The 23956-nt window shown below is 39.2% G+C and overlaps 1 protein-coding gene across 1 annotated transcript in view; it reads right to left on the bottom strand.

Annotated features, from left to right (window-relative positions):
- The window catches only part of clmna (calmin a), a 67807-nt gene extending 51306 nt beyond the window's left edge, over positions 1-16501 (bottom strand). The window contains exon 1 of the mRNA XM_059352719.1: positions 16143-16501. Within this exon, the coding sequence (XP_059208702.1) occupies positions 16143-16227 (85 nt within the window). The 5' untranslated portion in view covers positions 16228-16501. The remainder of the gene's footprint in view (positions 1-16142) is intronic.
- Between the last annotated feature and the right edge of the window lie 7455 nt (positions 16502-23956).

Here is a 23956-nt window from a genome sequence, read left to right as displayed (position 1 = left end):
TTCTATAAGGATACCTTCCACAGACTCCCAGTAGCATAGTCCCTTTGGGTGCCACTGATTTTTCATCACCTCCTCCACAGAAACCAGGTGCTTATTCATCATCACCCTGTTCATCATGTGGCCTGTCAGCCCACACTTCAAAACACCTACACCGAGTGCACTGAGACACAGTTCATACCTCACTCTTCAGTTTCAGTTCATCACTTGAGAGAACTGGTGTTATGTAATCTGAATATATTGTCTGAAGTTTTCCCAAAACATACAATAAAGTTACAGATTGTTGAATGTGTGTTAGCTACTATTGCAGGTATTGTTTTCCATTTAACCCTGTGGTTTGAAATCCACTTCCAGACACTTGGGAATACACAAATACATTTTTTCTCTTTGATCTGGAGTACTATTTATCTGTCTATATTGTTTAGGTGTGAGGTCCCCAGTGTTGGACATATTTGCCATGGATATAATGGAGCTCTATGTAGGGCTGGGCGATATATCGATATAAAAAATATATCAATATATTTTTAAATGTGATCTGGACAAAACTGGTCGACCATCCACAGTGCTAGTTTTTGCAGGCCCCTTAGCCATTATTACAGATTTTTTTTAACTCTTCTTGCACTACAATTTCAAATATGTTCTATCTGTGTAAATTAATCTGATTGTGAGTCAGTAGTTGTTGTGAATGATGGATGACTGAAAGTGTGTCTGAAATACCAAGCAAATCAAACAGGTTAAAATGAAAATCAATACATACAGTAAATTACAATGGAATCATATAAAAGTAGGCAAACTGTACAAGTTAAATCAAGAAAAGAGTTTATAAATACACATACCTACACTTTAGGGCTGGGTGATATGGACCAAAAGTCATATCCCGATATATTTAGGCTGAATATCGATATACGATATATATCCTGATATTTTTATCGCAAAGTGAGAGCAAATGTTCAGTCAAAGTCAAATATGACATGTCACAAGTAGTTTTATTGAAACCGATTATTGAAATTAACATAAATACTGTATAACAACAGGAGTACCTTTTTAAAAAAAATCAAAGCTCCATAAAGTGCACATTTAAATAAAAAAATATCTTAAATAAAAGTCGCAGCTTGCCTGCAGCAAGGATCACAGTGCAAATTTGAACTATATCAATATATGCGATATGGTCAAATTCCATATCGCATTTAAAAATATATCGATATATCTTTTATATCGATATATCGCCCAGCCCTACTACACTTACATGCAACACACACATAATACCTAGGCCTGGGTTGGTTAAAAAAAAAAAAGAGAGTTTGCCTCTCTAATAAGAGCAGGATTCCCATTCCAAAGAAAGGGGGCACGGTAAGAGAATAAACCATTGCCTGCTGATTTTTGTTGACCATAGAAGAGCGTGACCATCGAAACAAAGGAAGGATGAAGTGAACAGCTTTTTGATAATAAATGGATCGAGGATAAAAAGATAGAAAGTCGGAAATCTGTCAGCGTAAAAGCATTATGAATCAAAAACTGTGTATTGACCTATTACTAAGTTTCCCATCTACACCCTGCTATTAAATTATTCCATGAAGTTGTTGTTATTTTGATCTGGTTGTTGTTATTTTGATCTCAACCTGTGGAGGCAATCCTCCGTTAATTAGCCTTAAAGGAAGTGAGAGCAGAAGCGTTCAGACTTGTCTCTCTGCAATAAAACATCACCAAAGAGGAGCTACAGCTACTTTGTCTAAGCAAATGACTATAACATGTAAATTCAGAAACTAAAGAAGCCTGTGCAACCTGCTGCAGTACTTTGCATAAAATTCTTTGACTTGACTGTGTATCTTTGTCGCCACAAATCCTTTAATAACACCTGCTAACATTCAAACTGACAGGGAATGCTGTTTTTCTGCATTTTTACTGTCCTGGTAGTGTCGGGTCTGTTGCCTCATCAGGAAACACTAGCTGGAGCGCAACAGTGAACAAAAACTATTTGTTGTACTAGTTTTATTGTTCTTTTTTTGGCATTGAACTGCTTTCACATTTTTCAATGCAGAGACTTCATTCAAACTTAAAAACATTCAGTTGAATCAGGACATTATTAGAGATGTCCCTATCGCATTATTTGCTGCCGATACTGATTGCTGACCATCAATGAGCCATATCAGTAGTTTATGGCAGATACCTATCTTTTATGTTATTGTTTTGTTTTGTTAAAGCAGCTGGTATAGTTGAAACTGGGACAAGGACAGAAGTCCGATTAGACGCCAATATCGATTCTTAAGCAAGGCTTGATTAAACTGTGCATGTAAACGCACTGATTGAGGAACTGGATGCCATTATCTCATTATGTCTCTACGTAGCAAATATTTGTTATATATTTTGTATTGCCGTTTACAGCACCTTAACCCAGGAGTTCTCAACCTTTTGAGTCGCGACCCCCAATTTAACATGCATGTTGTCCGAGACCCACCATCTCTCTGTCTTTGAATTTATATATATTTTTATATTTTATTGCTAATTTTAATCTAAGTCCTTTGCAATCAGTTTAAAGGTCCATTCTGACCTCCTGAGTGTGTAACAGTCAGCTTCAAGCCAGAGACTCCTTGGAAAGTAATAACTTGCTACTTTGGGATTTGTCAGAAAAGACACAAAATTACCCAAAAAATAATCAAATTGACCACAAAATGGAAAAAAAAAAAAAAAATGACAAAAAATGACACAAAATGATAAAAAAAGACCAAAAATGACATAAAATTAAGCAAAAAACGACTCAAATTGACCACATAATGACAAAAAGACACAAAATGTCCCAAAAAAGAAAGAAAATAACCAAAAAAAACCCACAAAATGACAAAAAAAAGGCACAAAATGACCCAAAAAAGGAAACAAAATGATCAAAAAAGACACAAAATGACCAGAAAAGACACAAAATGACAAAAAAAACACAAAATGACCAGAAAAGACACAAAATGACTAAAAAAATTAACACTTTAACACGGTGGAGGCAGAGCTGACTTCCAAAATGATTTGACGACCCCCCAGAAATCAGCTCGCGACCCCAATTGGGGTTGGGACCCCAAGGTTGAGAATAGCTGCCTTAACCAACACAAGACAATCACAAGTTAGGACTGACACGTCCCTTGCTGTGGTGATCAGGAGTTTCATTAATCATTACAAGGTCTTGTGTATACAGCCATAGATTACTACCCTCACCATCTTCCCACAGTGCTGTATTAGAAAGCAGTCTGGGAGCATTCAAAATGCTATTTCATTTGTACGACACTGCAGTCTTTTGTCATGGTGTGTGTGTCTAACATGTGCTGCCTCATCACAAATTCTGCTCTTACTCAGTAAATATCAGCCTGAGGGTTTGTGCAGAGAAAGCTTTTTTGCTTTGAGTGGACACCTAAAACAGTTTATAGAAGGTTTAGCGCAGGAATGACTAGAAGAGGAAATAAAAACGTAAAACAGAGAAGGGACTTCTGAGGAAACTCATGGCAGATTGTGAAGGCTGAGGCTCTTCGCCACCCTCCCTGCTCCTAAATGTAGAGGGACTGGGCAGAAGTCCAGGAACGCCACATTCAGCCCAATGTGAGCAGCAGATATGACTGTGCTGTCAGTGGAAAGTCAACAAAACACAGTGGGAGAAGCCTCTTTGTTTGGCTTGTCTGAACTCTCCTTGACACGTAGCGGTTTGCTCTTCAGCATGGTTGTTTATGGGAAATCCTTTATATGTTTCTGTACTTGGAGGAGATACAGATAGGACCTCGTGTCTCTGTCTGTAGTGTTACAGCGCTGGTTTGGATGGTCGCTAAGACTAGAAAAGCGCTAAACAAGTGCAGTCCATTTACAATTTTCTACTGTGCAGGGCTTGACATGTACACATGAACAGATGGTAGCTGAGCACACCTTCACACACCAAAACACCAACACACACTGAAGAAATTGTCAGGTTGCAAGTCACTTTTGGCCAAAAAGGTAAGGCGATGTCTCAAGCACTTATGCGACCAAAAGCAAGGACAAAAATGTATATATTAAGCACACAAAAGATTTCTGATCTCTGATAAAAGTATTTCTTTGTGATTAGAAAACCATCACATGCTCAAAATTTAGACACAAATATGATGCCTTATTGAGAAAGATTGACATTTTCCATCTGCCGAGAAAATACATTTGAAACTGTGTGTTCAGGTTTGATGCAGCTCACAGACGTGATACACACAATTTTGGGTTCAGTATCTGATGCCCATGTGTCAACCCATAAATCCAATAAGACATCATAGAAAGAAAGACAAAAAATTAGAACATAATGAGAAGATGAAATTCACATTATCCCACATCCAACTAATTAAATTCCCAGCTAATATGTATGTGATATAATTTACCTTAAACCCTGCTCTCAGATAATTCACAAATGGCAGGAGAGTGAACATTATTGTCATATAACCATGTGAATGATACAGGGGCCATACTGTAGTAAATCAATACACATACACAATACACAGTATGGTGGCCCAGAGAGCACAATTCACTTGAATTCTTCCAAACAATTCCAAACAAGGTGACGTATGGTTTTCGATCGTCGCAACGGATTAAACACGGGAGATGCAACTGTGGCCGCCGTCGCAAACTGTGCACAAAGTCAGCAGCTAATCATAAACAAAGCAGCATGGCTAATTATGCACAGCATCTCCGCTGATCATAAACATAGTGATCGTGAATTAACCGGCATGGCTAACTGTGCACAGAGCTAACTGTTAGCCTGTTAGCACATACACACTGTACTGCTACAGAGCTAACTGTTAGCCGGCTGTGACTGCAGCTGGGAGAGACTGCTGCAGGAGGAATGTGCCGATTCGACTCGTTCTTACTCCTAAAAGTTGCTAGTTATAGCTACAAAGTCGCTAAGTATGCATCACTGCTTCGCCGGCTTTTACAAATGGCGCGTGTTGTTGTTCAGGAGAGAAAAAAGACCCTGCTCTTCTACAGGGACGAAAAAAGTCCCGACAAAAGTCCGCTCCAGACTGCTCGTATTCAAATTAGGGGCGTTTCGGCGAGTTAGACCGCCTCATTCCGGGTATTGCCCGGTATTGGAAACAGCCCTAAAAGCTCCCGGTAAGGTCTCCTAAGGCAAAGAGGGCTCAGGGGAGGGGCTCCAGCCCTCACCTGGAAACAGAGGAGAGCTGGATCTCTGGTTGCTACAGAGTGGAAGTCCCTAGCTTCAGTGGCAATAATAAGGACTCTAAATACACTGTTCATCATGGACAATGGCTGCCACCCTCTTCACAGCACATTCACTAGGCAGAGGAGAATATTGAGTTGCAGAATGCTGTCTCAGTCCTGCACCACAGACAGACTGAAGAAGTCCTTTGTCCCCCGGGCCTTACAGTTCTTCAGCTCCTCCAGCTGTGGGGGTGGGGGGTAGGGTGAAATTGATTAGATGTTCACCTGCATTCTGTCATGAGGCTGCTGGGCTATCAGACAGCTACTGGCTGTGTCACTATTTGTGATCACTATTTACATTTATATTTGTTTATATATTTATCTTTCTATTTGTGTTTTATATTTTCCACATTAATCTATCTTAATTATTCTTACACTGTTTTTTGGCTATGTTAGCCTTCTGCATTTTTATTTGGTCACATATTTATCTTATCATCAATTTGTTTTTGTTTTATTTGTATAAAACATAGCCAAGTGTTATTGCACAGTTTTTACTGTTTAATTGCTTTCTTTTGACCCTACATTTGTAAAACCTTTTTACTCCCAGGTAGACAAGTGATGTTTGTACTTTTTAAAGATACATAACATGGTGGTCCAACTTCTGTGTTGTTTCTACTGTGCTCGTTGCTTTACTAGCTTCTGCGATTTAACAAATCTACCCACTGCTGATCGAACTGCTAGTTTTGGGAAACTCAAGGCAACATTTTTTTGGTCTGTGCCCCAACAGGTAAATCAGTTCTCCATGTTCTAATCTTAGTGAAAGTGTTGTTATTAATCAAATATTCAAAGAATCAACTCAATCATCATCAATCAGTCCTCTTCAATCAAAAACAAAGACTAATGAAATGTATACTAGAGGTAGACCGGTAGCCAGCCGATATATCGGGCCGATATTTGCGTTTTTTAACTGTATTGACATCGGCCGATACGTGCGTGCATCCACCGATCAATGAGCCCATTTCACTGAGCCAACAGCAGGCAAGGCTCGGTGCAACATCTCCATTCTCTGGTGAGCTGCTGCTGATACCAGAAAAAAGAAAAACACATCAAATATGTGGATCATCTGAGGCGCCACCACCTCCAGGCCTAGAACAACATACAAAAAGGGAAGGAAGATCGAGCAGAAGATCGTTTGTTTTGTTAATAAATGTTTCTTTTTTTGTTTAAATTGAGACTTGTGTAACATTTGTTGTCATTGTGTCATTTTTATCATGGAAATGGAGGGAGAAAAGGCAATATCGGCTTCAAGAATCGGCCCAAAAAAATCGGAAGCACATATCAGGGATCGGTTAAGACTGATGTCAAAATAATCGGTATCTGCTTTAAAAACCTGTATCGGCAGACCACTTATGTATACCCTTTGAAAGAACAATTAAAATAACTTTCCAGTCTGCTCAGTGTATGTGCATGAAGCAAGTGTTTTCTACGTGCTGTTATTGTAAACAGACAGTGTGATTGGTTCAATATAAATTTGCACAACACAGTACCAGCAAAGTACTTGAGCAGTAATGTTAACCATTCTCAAAGAGAGAAACCTGGGTCCCAATTAGGTAGGAGGCAGCGTGTGTGTGTGTGTGTGTGTGTGTGTGTATAAATGTGTGTGTGTGAGAGAGCGAGCGCGAGAGCTGTGTGGGAAGTGTGATGTGTGAATGTTCCAGCTCTGTAATGCAGAGGGAAGTGCTCTCCCTCTCTCCCCATCTCATCATGTGTTATATAACAGCCTCCAGGCCATTGTTTTAAAGCTCTAGCTGCTCTTCCAGCTCTGCTTATGCAGAGAATCATAGCCACTCATCAGATAGCTCAGGCTCATCTGTCTGTGTTGCAGAGGATACGGACAAGAGCAGTAAACTTTTTTTTCAAGAGAATAGAAAAAGACCAGGTTACCATGAATAGCTCAGTTTAGTGCCAAGAAGGAATGTGCAGAGCTGATGCTGCTGCAGCTAACACACAGTGAGAATGTGCACCCTACTCATTAGTACGCATACTCCAGCAGAGACACCACAGGTTGTGGAGCTGTTGAAGTTTATCACATTCTTGCGGGATTGACACACACTTGCTTGCACTACCTCTGTCGAATTCAACGTATTCTGTACAAAAATGTGACATGGTACTTGCAAGTCCACTGTGTGCAAAGTGACATACGATGCTCTCTGGGCATCTCTGTATACATGTGTCAAAATGGCTCTTAAGCCAAAAAAATGTTTTTAGGGTCGTGCAATATTGAATTTTGTGTTATATTTAGGTGAAATTCATGCGTCCTTTTAGGGCAGCATGATTATGGCCAAAATGATAATCACCATTATTTTGATCAAATGGGGGGTGCACTTTTAGCCAAAGCGATTTACACTACACACTATGCTCATTCACCCATTCACACACACATTCATACTGGTGGCCAAGGCTACCAGTGCACACTGGTTCCACCTGCCACCATTGGGAATTCATTCACACACCGATGAATGCAGCATCGGGAGCAATTTGGGGTTCAGTATCTTGCTCAAGGATACTTCGACATGTAGGCTGCTACAGGCTGTTTTTGTGGTTGCTGTAGCGTTGCATTATTTGAAATGTCACAGGATGCAGTTCTTAATGGCCCTAAGAATGCTTGAAAACTCATGAAACTTGGAATTGCATTTTTTGGACTTTGGATATTCTAAGGGGTCTCCATAGTGCCCCCTATAATATTTCAACGAAGCAGCCCTGTTTATGCCCATGTTTATTTGGGACACACATGTATCACAACTACATTGTTTGGGCCATGCTCGAAACCCAACAGGAAGTTTTTCAGTGTAAAGTTTCAGTATGTTTTTGCCATTTACATGCACTGTGCAGAATGCCGGGATCAAATGATCCCACCAATTTTCCACCTCTAGAGGTAGTCACAGAGGTGAAAAATTGTTGGAAGCAGGACCACTATGAATGGGCCATTGGGGTGTGTGACGTATCACTGTTCAGCAGCACAACAACTTCTGAACAACCATCGTCGCTAACCGTGCACAGCGTCCACCGCGTATTGTAAGCAAACAGGCATGCTAACTGTACACTTGGTGTCCGCCGCTGATCGTAAACAAACCGGCTACGCTTACTGTGCACAGTCTAGTCTAGTAGCAAAAGTTACTCCAACATTCAGAAAGTCCTTATTTTGCCCCTTAAACTGCCATTGAGCAGTGCTGCATGTGAGAGAGGATTTTCCTATTTAAATATAATAAAAAGCATTACAGATTCTGTCCGTCAGACTCTCGCCTCTCATCTCTGATGCACATCTACTTGTCAAAGATGACAACAGAGACCTTTGGACCAAAAGCCAGCTGTTGACCTATGGATGCAAACAGCTAAGAAGGGAGAAAGAACATCATCATCTAGCATGTTTGAGAGAGAGGAAGCTAGTGAGGAGGGTAGTGATGACGACAGCTTGCAGGATAACCGCCGTGCAAAGGGGAAGCACCAGGCAACATGTCCAGGTGCTCCCTTGAGAACTAGACCAAAAAAGTTATGTGCCCACCTAATCATAATCATTAAAATGCACACTCCAGGACACTCAGGAGCTGCTGCTACAGTCTTACTTGGTCAGTTATAACCACTAGCTTATGGATGATAACTTTAATATTACAAACTTAGAAGATAGAGATTGCTGTATTATGGACATTGCTTAGGTACTTCTGACTTAATGACTCTTCTTTCTTTAGCATTTACAATTATTCTTTCAATGTGACTTTTGGCCACAGTGACTGATGTTCAGCAGGTCAATGTCAATTTTGAGAATTTCAGAAATTAGCACTTCTTGCAATAAGTTGCATTCATTAAAGGGTTGCTCACAAAACCAAATCGCCTCTCTGCATCTCCCCTCAGCTTCAAAGAGCTTTCCAGCCTCTTTTAACCATTGTGTTTGGTCTCAGTTCTCTTGTCAAACTGGTTTCCGGCAGCAACAGGCAGAACTGATAAAGTCACTGTACACTACCTGCAATGATAAGCAGCAAATTGCAAGTGGATATAGCTAGAGCCAGATATTTTTCTTAGGAGTTGGTGGAGACCAAAACAGTATTACAAAGCTAAGCAATATTAGTCTTAGCTTCACCTTTAACCTGGTGGCAACAAACATGACTACAAATGACAATGTTGCTCTTTGTCTGCTGAATGTGGAAATAAACCAATATTTGCTAATGCGTTAGCCATATCAACTTTGAAAGGCTAATACATGTCTTATCTATGCTAGTCTTATCATGACCACTGACTTGTAGATCATGTATTTAGCACTCCATCTCTTCCTGCTTCTACACTATTCTCACTTGTATTCTGTGCCACCATATAATATGAAGTGATGATTTGAATGGATCAAGACATTTATAGTTCTTGCCTGTTACAGGCTTTGGGATGGGAGCTGAACAAAGCTTTCATTCTCACCACACTCATTAAATCAATTATTTCCACTTTAAAGAGCAATTGTTGTGAGTCTGCTCCTCTAATCTTTGTAAAGCCCTGTTTGGCAAACTTGCACCACTGACATTAGGGCTGGGCAATATGGACCAAAAGTCATATCCCGATATATTTTAGGCTGAATATCGATATACAATATATATCTATCTATATTTTTACCGCAAAGTGAGAGCAAATGTTCAGTCAAAGTCAAATATGACATGTCACAAGTAGTTTTATTGAAACCGTTTATTTAAGTGAACATAAATACTGTATAACAACAGAAGTAGTATTTATTAAAAAATCAAGTCAAATCATAAAGTACACATTTAAATAAAAAAAAAAATCTTAAATAAATTCTGCAGTTTGCCTGGAGCAAGGATCACAGTGCAATTTTGAACTATATGGATATATGCGATATGGTCTATTTCCATATCACATTTAAAAATATATCGATATATATTTTAGATCGATATATCGCCCAGCCCTAACTGACTTTATACAGTAGTCCAAACTATACTGTAAGTTACATATCTCAAACTCAAAATCTCATTATTTAAATGTTGGCCTGTAAGGTTTTTAATAATACCGCTGTTCTATGGTGCAAACACAGCACAATTTTCTTTTCTTTTCCAACAGATCCATTTCCCATATTGGAAATCAAGAAAAAATATTTGAAAAATAATTTCTCTACAACGAAAAATGTTGAAAGATTTTGTGAGTGAAGTATAGAACTGTGGCTGACAAAACAGCTAGTAAGTAAACATTGAGTTTAAGATATGTCATTTTGTGTGTGTGTGTGTGTGTGTGTGTGTGTGTGTGTGTGTGTTCGTTCTTGTACTTCATACATAGTGAGGACCGTAACAAGTTTTCAACCAACAGAGTTAGGACCTTTTTGTGAAGTGAGGACATTTCGGCCAGTCCTTACTTCTTTGAGGCTTGTTTGAGAGTTCAGAGTTTGTTTTAGGGTTAAAGTTACAATTAGGTTTATGTTAGGGTTAGGGTTGGGCATTTGGTTGTGATAGTGAAGGTTAGTTTAGGGTTAGGGTAAGGGGCTAGGTAATTCATTATTCCAATGAGGGTCCTCACAAAGATAGAAGTACAAGAATGTGTGTGTGTGTGTGTGTGTGTGTGTGTGTGTGTGTGTGTGTGTTAAAAATAAATGTAATTTGCTTTTTAAAGTTTATTTTTATTTTGTTGTTTCACTGACCACATTAAAATCATCATCAACAGTGAACAGGCTATAGGCTTCTTTTTTAACTTACTCCATCAGTGGAGAATAAATCTACTGGATAAATCGAGGCAGGACAAGAGAACTTAGAGCAGAATCTAATGCAGCTACAGGGCAAGGAGGGCTATTAGTAAGGAGCCTGTTACTGACCATTAGCAACAGCTGGTGAGTTCACAATTTCATGCTCACATGCTCACACATGCTATTTGAGGCAGAACACTACACAAGAAAAGGAGTGAGCGGAACATCAAAGATTGAGTAAAGAGTTGTACAGAGAGTTGTGCAGTAGTTAATTCCTTACATTCCGGTCACAAGGCATTTTCAAAGCATTCCCTTTTGGATAGAATACAGTTAAACTGGCTATAACATAATTAGAGATTGTTGAAGAGCGGGGCTAATGAAATATGGTCTGAATGGAAACTATTGGTTGCATTATGAGAAATATAAGATCCAGTATAAACAATGCTAGACCCATCAGAACTAGTTTTTGGATTTTGATCATTCCTGTTGTTACTATGTCTTGGGAGTCCCCAAACGTTATGGAATAGCAATGCAAAAGTACTAAAACACGTCAAGATGCATTTTTTGCAAAGACATTGTTACATGCCAGCATGTTTCAACTGTGTGTTTTTCCTCTCGTGTCAGCTATTTTCTCTTTTGTTTTGCTCTCATTGGCCCTCATTTATCAAACGAACGTAGAAACCAGCGCAGATCTGAGCGTATATTTCGTCTTACGACAGGGTTCATGTGTGATTTATCAATCGTCCGTATCTCTCCAATCACAGCGTGAGAATGATCGGCTGTTGATAAATGTGGTGGCTCAAAACAAGCCTCATTTAAATGTCACGCCCTAATATATATAATATATATAATATATACCCGATTCAGATGGCTCGCCTCCAGAGTTTGTGACACCGAAGGATGCAATACGGCCTAAAAGAGGATGCCTCCCCCCCCCCTAAAGTCAGCTTTATTAGCAAAGTGCACCGTTACAATTAACAATAGGAGCGAAATAGACATTTTACAGAAATACGCAGCGACGGTAGCCTGGCTAACACCAGACCAAATCTCATTGGAGATTAGGTCTGGAATCCAGCCGTTCATTTCTCCGTAGAGGAGGTGTGGTTTACGATCCTCCGGAGCCGTTTATTGGACGCTTAGAATGTCTATCAAAGCGTCTGTAGGTAGCTCTTAGCCAATCAGATCAGTTATACCAGATGAATTAGTAGAGCAACAGAGATGGATGTTTGTTGTGTGTGTGTCTGTGAGAGAGTGTTGTTTGCTGCTTTGCTTCTCCAGTTCTCGCTTTCTGCAAGATTATTTATTTTCACGCTTTATTCCCCCTCATGTCATTCTGCCACACACGTCCACTGATTTTATGGGCAATAAACAAGCTGCTGCGGGCCTCTCGGCGGCTCCGCTGTCCGCGGTAGCGGGGCTATTAGCCGCTAGCGACGCTAATAGCTATTAGCCGCTAATAGCTATTAGCGGCTAATAGCTATTAGCCGCTATCGGCGCTAATAGCCGCTAGCGGCGCTAGTAGCCCCGCTACCATAACGCCGGTGATCTCAGCGGAGCCGCCAAGAGACCTTTCGCCTTTCAACTTTCGCTCTAAGCTATTTAAAACACCATCTGCAGCTATAGAGAGTTTCGCGTCTGCAGCAGCCATGTTGGATCCGGAAAGCTTCCAAGTGCCGAGTAGTACGCGTCATCGTTTCACCGTCCCACCCTGCTCTGTGATTGGATCCCTAAAACAGGGCTACGAAACTGGCTTGGTTGCCAGACCGTCTGGAGGTTCGAAATTAAATTCGAGCGCGCAAGGCAGTCTGGGTATACCCAGGCTACAGCGACGGAGGTTTATGAAATAAAAGTACAACAAACAAGTTCACTGAATATTTTACATTTGGAGCACGGACTTAGAAGTTTTCACAGCTTTTTGGTTGAAGGAGGTAAACAATGTTTTAAAGTAAGTTTTAATCCAAAAGAAGAGGAATTTCTCAGTCAGAAAGTGAAACGCTGACGTCCAACAGCTGCAACACAACAAACTGGTTTAGTTTGGCAGCATAAAAAGAGAAAAGGAAGGAAATCAGTGGTGCTGTCAGCAGAGTAGCAGTGGATCATTCAACTCCTGGTGAGGTTGGAATATTTCATTTATACATCCTGATATATAAAGCCTAATAGCATAAAATATGCAATTATTATTATTATGGAGAGATATTATTCACTTCTTTACATTTAGTAATAATTCTGTCACAGTCAAAGGAGTGTGTGGCAGCGCTGATTGGAAATGATAATAATAATAATAATAATAATAATAACAGTAAATATCAGAAGACAACACATTTAATAGCCTTGGCTAGTATTCTGGTTAAAGAATGTCGCAGGGTGTATTTATTTTAAATTATGTTTTAATGATAAATAATGTAGCCTAAACATTCGTTGGTTTGCCACCATTAAAAAACAAAACACCACAGAGTTTTATCAGCTCCAGGCATCGATACTATAGTCTAAGATCAGTTCTCAGACTCGTGTCGACTTCACGCTGACTCAGATTTGTGTACACGAGCTGAGAGCAGACTGAGATCTGATCGTACCCTCCGCTCACGTCCAACTTGATAAACGTCGAGCCTTGGGTAGAAATGATCGTACGCCCACTTTACGCTGACTTTCTGTTGTACGCTTAAAAGGACCAGTGTGTCAGATTTGAGGAAATTGCAGTGTGTGAGTGTTGCAGGGCTTAGTCGTAAACCCTTAGGATGTTAGGATGTTAGGATGTTTGCACTTCCTGAAATCAATGTTTGTTTGTTTTTTTATGATTTGGTTCAATGTCTGATTTAAGGTCTGTGGTTAGCACAAGCTTAAGATTTTCTTTTTACATTTTTATACAACGTAAAATATGTCAGTAATTATCCCATTCATGAATTTTAACGCTTTTACGTGTCTTACAGGCGGTTGCTAACAACTGGAAAAATAAGACTACAGCGGTTTCATGGTGACCATGGCCGTTTCTTAGCCCTGCTTTTGGGATCCAATCACAGAACGCGGAGGGACGGCAAGACGATGACGCGTACTATTGGACAGACGGAAGCTTGTAGTTTGCTTACAGATCCAACATGGCTGCAGCAGACGCCAAGCTCTCTTTGGATCTAGCTGTAGCCAGGTTTCTAGATAGTTTAGAGCCAAAGTTTATTTTAAAAGAAGAACAACCTTTGGCTTCCACTCCTTTATCACCACCAAAAAGGATGTTTTAGCCTTGCTTCCGACAGGATTTGGCAAAAGCCTAATCTACCAACTAGCCCCGTTAGTGGCTAAGCTAATGGGGTTTAGCGAGACCCTGGCCGTTGTGGTCGTCTTGCCATTGGCCAAGAGAGATACCTACAGATGCTTATGATAGACATTCGTAGCGCCCAATAAACAGCTCTGGAGGATCGTAAACCACGCCTCCTCTACAGAGAAATGAATAGGTGGTCTCCAGACTAGATTTCATTTATGATATATTCTGGTGTTAGCAAGGCCAGCGGTTGTCCAGGACATTGATCGTTATCGTCAGGTTAGCGCTGGTAATATTGTCACCACCGTAGTGCAGGTATTTTTTAGCCTCATGTTAGCTTTTTACTTGTGGCTGTTGCATTTATATTTCAGAATAATAAAAGTTGTGTTTATTTGAGAAGATTTTCTTGCTGAAAAAAGTATGTATCATTAAACGTTTGTTTGCCACAGACCTTATTTTCTGCAATAATCCAAAATCGGGTTGAAAAATCCCATTGGCTTGTTGATACCAGGGTGGTTCTAACTAATGCTGGCCTAAAAACTTCTTTCCTGTAGCACTACTCAGAAACAGAATATATTCATAATCATGTTTTCGTTGTGTATACATCATCTGAAACTAAGAGGTGTTGTGTTCATTAGCTTAGAATTGGCCCTTTATAGGGAGCTGGTCCTCCTCCATGATGTAGTGTTGTTCACAGCTCTAGATAGGACCTTCTGCATTTTTCATTACCTTAAAGCCACTTTACTACCACACGCATTGTACAGGAGGAAACGTGAGGGGAGGAGTATTCAGTTAGATGCAATCTGCAAACTCAACACAAGATGCCAATAAATCCTACAAACTGCTTCTTTAAGGGGCCAGTACTTATGTCCTCGGTGGTGTGTACTGGTGCCTTAAGTCACCTAGGCCGAATATAAAATAATGATAGGGAAACTTATAACTGTATTAACAGACAAAAACACATAATACACATGACACAATTCTAGTTCCATAAGCTGTCAAATATAAACACTAAAAATAAGTTGTGCCTTTAAAAGCTTACACAGACACATAGGGCTGGGCAATATATCGATATAAAAGATATATCGATATATCGATATATTGTTAAAAGTGATATGGAATTAGACCATATCGCATATATCGATATAGTTTAATTTTTTTTTCTTTAAATATAAATACTGCCCTTACTAGGGTTTGTCATATTTAGTTTTATTTTTTTTTTACTTAAATAAACGGTTTTAATAAAACTGCTTGTGACATGTCATATTTAACCTTGACTGAAAATTTGCTCTCACTTTGCAATAAAAATATCGCAATATATATCGTATATCGATATTCAGCCTAAATATATGAGGATATGACTTTTGGTCCATATCGCCCAGCCCTACAGACACAATGCCAATGCCTATTGAGAATCTGTGTGAATAAGTGGAAGTGGCATCTGACCAACTGTCCCAAAAATATTCTCTTAAAAGAAACCTAAATGATGAATCCACTGTCAAAACTGTTGGCTTTAGTCAGTCAAGTAATTGATGAAACCACTAATCATTTCAGCTCCAAACAAATACCTACTGCACAAAGTTTGTAGCTTGTAGGAGTGCCTTAGGATCAACTTTGGCTACTATTTTCAAACAGCTCTGGGACAAAACGTGTCTTCCAGGCACCAACAACACAGAGCTTTTACATGCAATGAATGCACTTCATGAATGAAACACCTCTACAACCCTGCAGGCACACAGATCATTGTGTGGGGTCCTTTGTAACACCACAAATACAGATGGGCTCCTGAGCACAGAGTGGACCTGTTTAAACTCCATATGAGAAGTTTTGGAGCTGTTGTAGGTGTTATAAAGCACCCAAACATTATCCAAAGTCCCGAAAGCAAACGATCCTGAAAGTTCCTCACGGAATACACAGTTTGCACTGAGATTGTGCATGCGTGGCCAGGCCACTCAGCGCTCCCACAGCTCCCTGTCTTATTAAAGAGCACAAATATCACCAGAGCCATCAGGATGCTCCTACCTTGCAGGTTCTGCACTCGGATGTCGCTGATTTGTCCGATAAATTCTTCCCGCTCGAACCAGTCTTCCCACTCGTGTCCAGCCATTCTGAGCGGGGGGTGCTGCAGGGATCTGGGGCAGGAACAGTCACAAAGCGGCTCCGGCCGGAGGAGGAGAAGCTGCAGCGGGCAGGCGGGCTGTCTTTTGTCCAGCCGGCCGACAGAGAGCCATGCAAGCCGGGTCCACAGGCCGAGGATCACTCACTGCCCGGACATGTCTGGTGTTTACTGCCGCTTCTCCCGTCACATCATTGCAACACTGAGCGATGGAGCTCCGTGAGAGAGCCCCGGGGATGAGTGGTGAGCAGGGCAGGAAGGAGCTGCAGTACCTGGTTGGTATTTCCGAGGTGGGATGGAGCTGATCCAGAGCCCGCCCACCTCTCTCTCTCTCTCTCTCTCTCTCTCTCTCTCTCTCTCTCTCTCTCTCTCTCTCGCCCCCTCTCTCTATATATATATTAATGAAAGCAGGAATATGAGAATATGGATTGAAATCCGAGAGTAGCTATATTTTGCAGCAGTTTCTTTTAGAAAGGCAATCGCAAGAAAACATTATTGGCCTATGCATCATTCACACCTACAGACAATTTAGAGTCACCAATTTAGCCTAAGCTGCATCCAGTCCAATCCACTTTATTTATATAGCACGTTTATAGCAAACACAGGGTTTTCAAAGTGCTGCACAAAAAATAAAAGCACAATAAAAAATATAAGTAGACAATAAAACACTAAAATGCAATGTGATACAATAGAATAACAATAGAATAAAATAAAAATAACAAAAATGCACTGCCCGCACAAAATAAAAATGTTCTGTGGGATCCTCCTACATATGCAGCCCACATGCATCTTATATGCACACCATATATATACATATGTGTGTGTGTGTGTGAGTGTGTCTGTCCCTCCGTCCGTCTGTGTGTGTGTGTGTGTGTGTGTGTGTGTGTGTATCTTATATGTATGTTTTATATAATTCTGGAGATTATTCCAGGACTTTGTTGCATTATAAAAAATATGCTTCATCATGTTTTGTTTTAATTCATGGGACAGCCACTAGACCAGCCCAAGATGTCCCAGGGACTCCAGGGATGTCAGAGATGTATTTGGGCCCAAAGCCACAGAGTGATTTGTAGACAAGCAGCAAGATTTTAAAGTGGATTCTCTGAGGGACTGGTAGCCAGTGTAAGGATTTTAGTATAGGTGTAATGTGGTCATATCTCCTAGTTTTGGCCAAGAGGATCCCCCACTTCTGAATAAGTTGGAGTTGATGAGCCTTTTTTGAATGCCTGTGAACTAACTGTTGCAGTGTCTGCACTGTCTCCTGGGAAGACAGTAAATGCATGCATAAGCTTGGACATTAGGTCTTACTTGGACATTACTCCTCTTATTTTTGCAATATTCTTTAGATGTTAGTAAGCAAACAATGAAATTGATTTAATATGGCTATTGGGATTTAAATATGTGAGTCCAAGAGGACCCCAAGATTTGACACAAATTATCAAATTTGTGTCATTCTGTTAGAATGCCAAAGACAATTATCTTGGCCTTATTTCTAGTTGGTTAAAGAAAATGTTGCTTCATCCAGTCATTCATTTGTATCATAAAGTTACAGAGAGATCCAAAAGGTCCATAGTCGCTGATAGTGTTAGTGAAATGTAGATTTGCAAGTCATCTGTGTAATTCAGCTTCCACAGCTATGCTGATGACACACAACTGTACATGGCCGTGTCTCCTGATGACACTGAGCCAATTGATTCCCTTTTAAACTGTATTTTAGATATCAAGTCATGGATGGCAGTGAACTTCCTACAGCTCAACCAGGACAAAACAGAGGTTTTAGTCATCGGTCCTGAAGGCAAGAGAGAGAAACTTTTACCAAAACTACGAGATTTTAAAACCTCACAATGTGTAAAGAACCTGGGCGTCATTTTTGACTCTGAGCTAAGTTTTATTCCTCATATTAAAAATACAACAAAGATAGGTTTTTACCATCTTAAGAACATAGCCAGAGTCCGCCCGTTTCTCTCCCAGGCCAACACGGAGGTGCTGATGCATGCTTTTATCTCTTGTCGTTTAGACTATTGTAATGCCCTGCTCTCTGGTCTTCCCAAAAACAGCATCCACAACCTACAATTATTACAAAACTCAGCCGCACGCGTGCTGACGAGGACCAGAGGGCGGGAGCACATTACACCGGTTTTAAAGACACTGCATTGGCTCCCCGTGTGTTTCAGGATTGATTTTAAGGTTCTTTTATTAGTTTTTAAATGTCTTAACGGTCTTGGGCCATCTTATCTATCTGATATGCTTTTATCATATCAACCCTCGCGAGTCCTGAGGTCCTCTGGCACCGGCCTTTGAATCATTCCAAGAGTTAAAACTAAAACCTACGGGGAGGCTGCATTCAGCCATTATGGCCCACGCCTTTGGAACAGCCTGCCAGAGGACATCAGGACCGCAGAGACTGTTGATGTTTTTAAAAGGAGGCTCAAGACGCACCTGTTTGGTATAGCTTTTAACTGATTATTTTACTATTTATTTATTTATTCCCGTTGTATTTTAGTTTTTATCTTTTATTTTCTATCCTGTTGTCTCTTAGTCTTTTAGTTTTTATCCTATCCTGTTGTCTTTTAGTCTTTTAGTTTTTATCTTGTCCTGTTGTCTTTTAGTCTTTTAGTTTTTATCCTGTCCTGTTGTCTTTTAGTCTTTTAGTTTTTATCCTGTCCTGTTGTCTTTTAGTCTTTTAGTTTTTATCCTGTTGTCTTTTAGTCTTTTAGTTTTTATCTTGTCCTGTTGTCTTTTAGTCTTTTAGTTTTTATCCTGTCCTGCTGTCTTTTAGTTTTTTAGTTTTTATCCTGTCCTGTTGTCTTTTAGTCTTTTAGTTTTTATCCTGTTGTCTTTTAGTCTTTTAGTCTTTTAGTCTTTTAGTCTTTTAGTCTTTTAGTCTTTAGCTCCAGTGTTTCCTCATGGGGGCCTCCTCACTGGGGTGTGTGTTGGGTCTGCCCATGGGGATGTGGTCTTGGGGACTCCCTGGGCCCGGGGGACTGGGCGGCTCTGCACCATGTGTGGAGTCCGCCTCGGTCTCCCCGGGTCCTGGTGGTCTCTGTGATGGCGCCCTCTATGGCTGTGGGCTCTGCCACCTCTCAGTGTGGATGCTCCCACAGGTTGCGTTTTCCTCATCTGGATCCTCGGTGCCTTGCCATGTCTCTACACTGTCAATCAATATGTGCTGTGTGTGAGTCTGAGTGTGTTTGTGTGCGTGCATGACTAAATGCGTGTGTGCATGTTTGTGTATGTATACTTACAGATGTGTATGTGGGGGAGGGAGGGGTGGGTTTTGTCATTTTTATTGTTTGTTTTTTCTTATTTTTTGTAAAGCACTTTGTGTTGCATTTTTATGTATGAAAAGCGCTATATAAATAAAGTTTGATTTGATTTGATTTGATTAATTTGGGAGAGCTTATTATTTTTGGATAATTCAGCCTAAAGGTTAACAAGACAGGCCATCTAGTTGGACATGCAGTTAAAGTATCCAACAAAAATAAAACAGAGGCTGAAAAATGACTACGTTGATGGTAAACGACTTTTTCAATTACCTTAACACGGTAGATCTGATAGAGGCAGATAGGTATTTAGTACAGACGCATCAAAACTGTTCTTTTTTTTAAAGAGAGAGTTTTCAAAGCTTTTGGGAAAATACCAGATAGGAGATAGCTATTAACTATGCCAATTAGTTCCATCATAAGGTTGTTACACTGTAAAAAAAATAAAGTAAAAAAAAGTCTGTAGATTTTACAGTGAAAAACTGCTAAACCATGACAGTAAAAGACCGTAAAATGATAAATGGGTTAATTCAGTTTCAGTATCAATGAAATGATGTAAATGTATTTATCAGCCAAAACAGTATTTTTTGCATTTATTTTTTGTAAAAATACTTTTTCTCACTGTTAAATGTACTAAACACCATATCTCTAACAGAAATATACTGATATTTAATGGTAAAATCTTTAATTTATGCAGCATTTATAAAGTATTTTCTTGGCAATTATATGGCAGAACAGCGTTTCTTTTTTATTTATTACGGTAAAGTTCTGACAACCATAGCTTTTTAACTGTAAAAACAACAGTTTTTTTTACAGTGTCATTATCTTCTGCAGAACGGGTTTAGTATTTCTTTGTTTCTTTTCATTCTTTCTCATTTAATTTGTGCATAAACAGCAGCTGAACGAAGATTCAAAGTGAATGTGTGGCTGAGTTGTTATATATCTCTTCCTGTGCTGCAGTCATTAAGTCCAGGCTGAAATGGTGTCTGGTCTCTGTACACTGTCACCACACGGGAAATGAGAATCACATTAGTGCAGCATGTTTATACAGAGAGACAGTCATGTTTCAGTTATACAAGGCTGAGAGGGCTGGTGTGGACACTTACTGAATTAGTATTATTAAAAACCTATTTATTCTCCATGGCGTTCAGTCCCAGCTAGGCAAGAATCCTTGGCTTTCTTTTTACTTTTTTTACCCTTTTATTTGTCTTTTTTTTAAATCTCTAACTCTGTTTTGGATTGAGTTTTTATTACTATTTTATTATTTTACTGTTTTTAGTATTTTATTGTTTTCATTGTTTTTATTTATACCTATTTGTGTATGATTTATTCTATTTTAATAACTGTACAGCACTTTGGTCAACTGAGGTTGTTTTTAAATGGGCTCAATGAATAAACTTTGACTTGACTTGACTACTGAATAACAAAAAATGTTCATTGGCGTCTTTTTTGATGTTGTAAGGATGAAACCAGTTCAGGTTAAATGTTTTTCTCTGTGGGCCAGGCCATATTAATCTTGCAAATTAGTCACTACAGTGGAAGGTTATAATAGTTTTGGATTTTTCATTACTCCGTGAGCTCATAGAACCACATGGATTTCTACATCACAGATCACTGTGGCATCTGACCAATCAGTAAATCATACCAGATTCAAGCTTTCCTTTATTGTCATTGTATTAAAAAAGTATACAACTAAATGTACGTTCGCTTCTCATATATTAGGTGCTTTAAAAAGACATTCAGACATTATGCATATGTAATAAGTAGTCTAAAAAGATAATAAATAGTTTAAAGGTAAAAGATAAAGTGGTGATGGATGCAAATGATTATTATGTTATTGTTGACTTAAGGTTGCTGTGGGAAAGAGACTCGATTTACAATATAAAAATGAAACATTTTGCAAAAAGTCTTGTAATGTCCTCCAATAACACTTCAGGGTTGACATTTTTTAATTTCCAGGAGTGCCCTATAAATCGATAATAAAAAGTTATTGATAAAAAACAACAACTTTCCAAGCACAAGCCCACACTTTGTTTAACCCACAAGTAGAAACCCACAGAAATAGTACACAAACTGGTGTTTTTTATCAATAAATTCAGATGAGAGAGAGGCAGATTTGCATGCTGACCCACATTAACCCAGTGTAACAGTTCGGGTTATTTTCTCTCTCGGATGCTGTCTCTTAAACAGCAGAGTGAGTGCACCTCTGCCCACATGATTTAAGCAGAGGCAGTTGTTATGTAACTGTTTGAAAGAGCAAAGTGATCATCTTCCTACTGACAAAAAACATGTTTTTGAGGCGAGAGCCACTTAAGTGAATAAACCTTAAAGTTGATCCTAATCTTTGATGAGCTATAATCAGAAACCTTCCAGCCGCTATCATCTGGAGTAACCTATTTAAAAGCCATCTGGCACATTTTACTGCAGCCAACTGTCGAACAAATAATCGAATCACACAGCAATACTTCCACCGGAACAAGACATTTATTGTCCTACAATCAGCACAAAACATAGCTCACCCAGTCACAGTGCTTAAAATAGTTCAGCATGTTGATCCACTGTTGTTGTCTCACTGTTTATTTGTCTGTTGCTCAATCTGGTATGTAACCACATAGTTGTGTTGGGTTCATCGACCCTGTTGGTGTGTGTTGCTTCTATCTGTTCGTGCATCAGCGTTGTAATTGCTTGTGAGGAATGCAGAAAAAGCCAGAGATGAGAAGAGAGACCTCGGATTCCTTGTATCTGTCAGAAGACTAAGAGTGATAACTTGTAAGTTGCAAAACAGTTTACAGGAATCAGGAAGTTCTTAACTAGGAAGTTCTAATCTAGGTTATTATAGTTAACGAGACTGACGAAATAACAAAAAGTAGAATTGAAAAAACATTTTCGTATTCTGAAATAAAAATAAAAAGAGTTTTTAAAAAAAACGATAACTAACAGAAACTGTATTGTGCGGTTAGGAAACTAACTAAAATTACTCCAGTTCTAAAATTATAAAAGAAGCACGAATGAAATTACCGTAATGACACCATGTTGACTGTAAAGAACAACTTCTCAGCTTTCAGAATACATATAGGGGAAACACTGCATAATCCTTTTTGGTTGATATGAAATGTATTTATTTAGCTCCAACTAAATAGCTGCTTTAGAATCTGGCACCCAACACATAGCCCATTACAAAAAAACTTAAACTAACATAAAAACTAAACTAAAACTAAGCATTTTCACAAAATAAAAACTAAACTAAAACTAGCAAACTCACTCTAAAAACTCATTTAAACTAACTGAATTTGAAAACAAAAATTCACAACGAAATTAAAACTAAAACTAATGAAAAATCCAAAACTATTATAACCTTGGTTTTAATGCAGATTCTCATGTTTGATGCTGCATTTCAGATAAATACTAACATCATCATGCTAATATGCTAACTCAGACAACATCCATCACATAACCCATTGGCTATCTGACAACAATGTGTCCGGTGTAGCTAGCAGATAACTAGATAATGGATAAATGATAAGATTCAAGAACTCTTGTGTGTTTGTGTGTTGGTTTAGATCATTTTGACATGGAGCTATTTACAGCACACCACTTGGAAAGGGAAAACTTTCTGCTGTTTTGTGGGCTCACCACTAGGGATGTCATGATTACCCGTTTTCACGATTAATCGCGGTATTAAACTTTACGATTAGTTACGTTAAACAGAAAGCGCACTGGTAAAAATAAACCTTTTAACTGCTTGGGACAAAGGACTTGTCTCATTGTCTTACTAGATCTGATTGCTGCATTTGATACAATTATATAATTGGCATTAGAGGAACGGCACTGGGCTGGTTTAAATCTCATTTATCAGACCGTTCCCAGTTTGTTCATGTGAAAAATGAAGATGTTAACCATGGTGTTCCACAGGGTTCTGTGCTTGGACCAATTTTATTCACCCTTTATATGCTCCTTCTAGGTGATATAATTAGAACAAAAACATCCAACTAACTTTCATTGTTATGCTGATGACACTCAGTTATATATATCAATCAAGCCAGGTGAAACTGATCAGCTAGCCAAACTTCATGCATTCCTTTAAGGACATAAAAACTTGGATGGTCCACAACTTCCTAATGTTAAACTCAGATAAAATGGAAGTGATTGTGCTCAAACACCTCCGAAACTCATTATCTAAAAGACTTAATTAGCATTGATAGCATTACCCTGGCCTCCAATACCACCGTAAGGAATCTTGGAGTTATCTTTGATCAGGATCTGTCATTTAACTCCCATATAAAACAAACTTCAAGGACTGCATTTTTACACCTACGTAATATTACAAAAATTAGACACATCCTGTCTCAAAAGGATGCAGAAAAAATTGTTCATGCTATTGTTACTTGTTTGTTTAGATGACTGTGATTCCTTATTATCAGTCTGCTCCAATAAATCCCATAAAACTCTTCAGTTAG

The sequence above is a fragment of the Centropristis striata genome, chromosome 16 (genome assembly GCF_030273125.1).
Source record: "Centropristis striata isolate RG_2023a ecotype Rhode Island chromosome 16, C.striata_1.0, whole genome shotgun sequence".
NCBI classification, from domain to species: domain Eukaryota; kingdom Metazoa; phylum Chordata; class Actinopteri; order Perciformes; family Serranidae; genus Centropristis; species Centropristis striata.
This window is presented reverse-complemented; position numbering and strand designations above follow the sequence as displayed.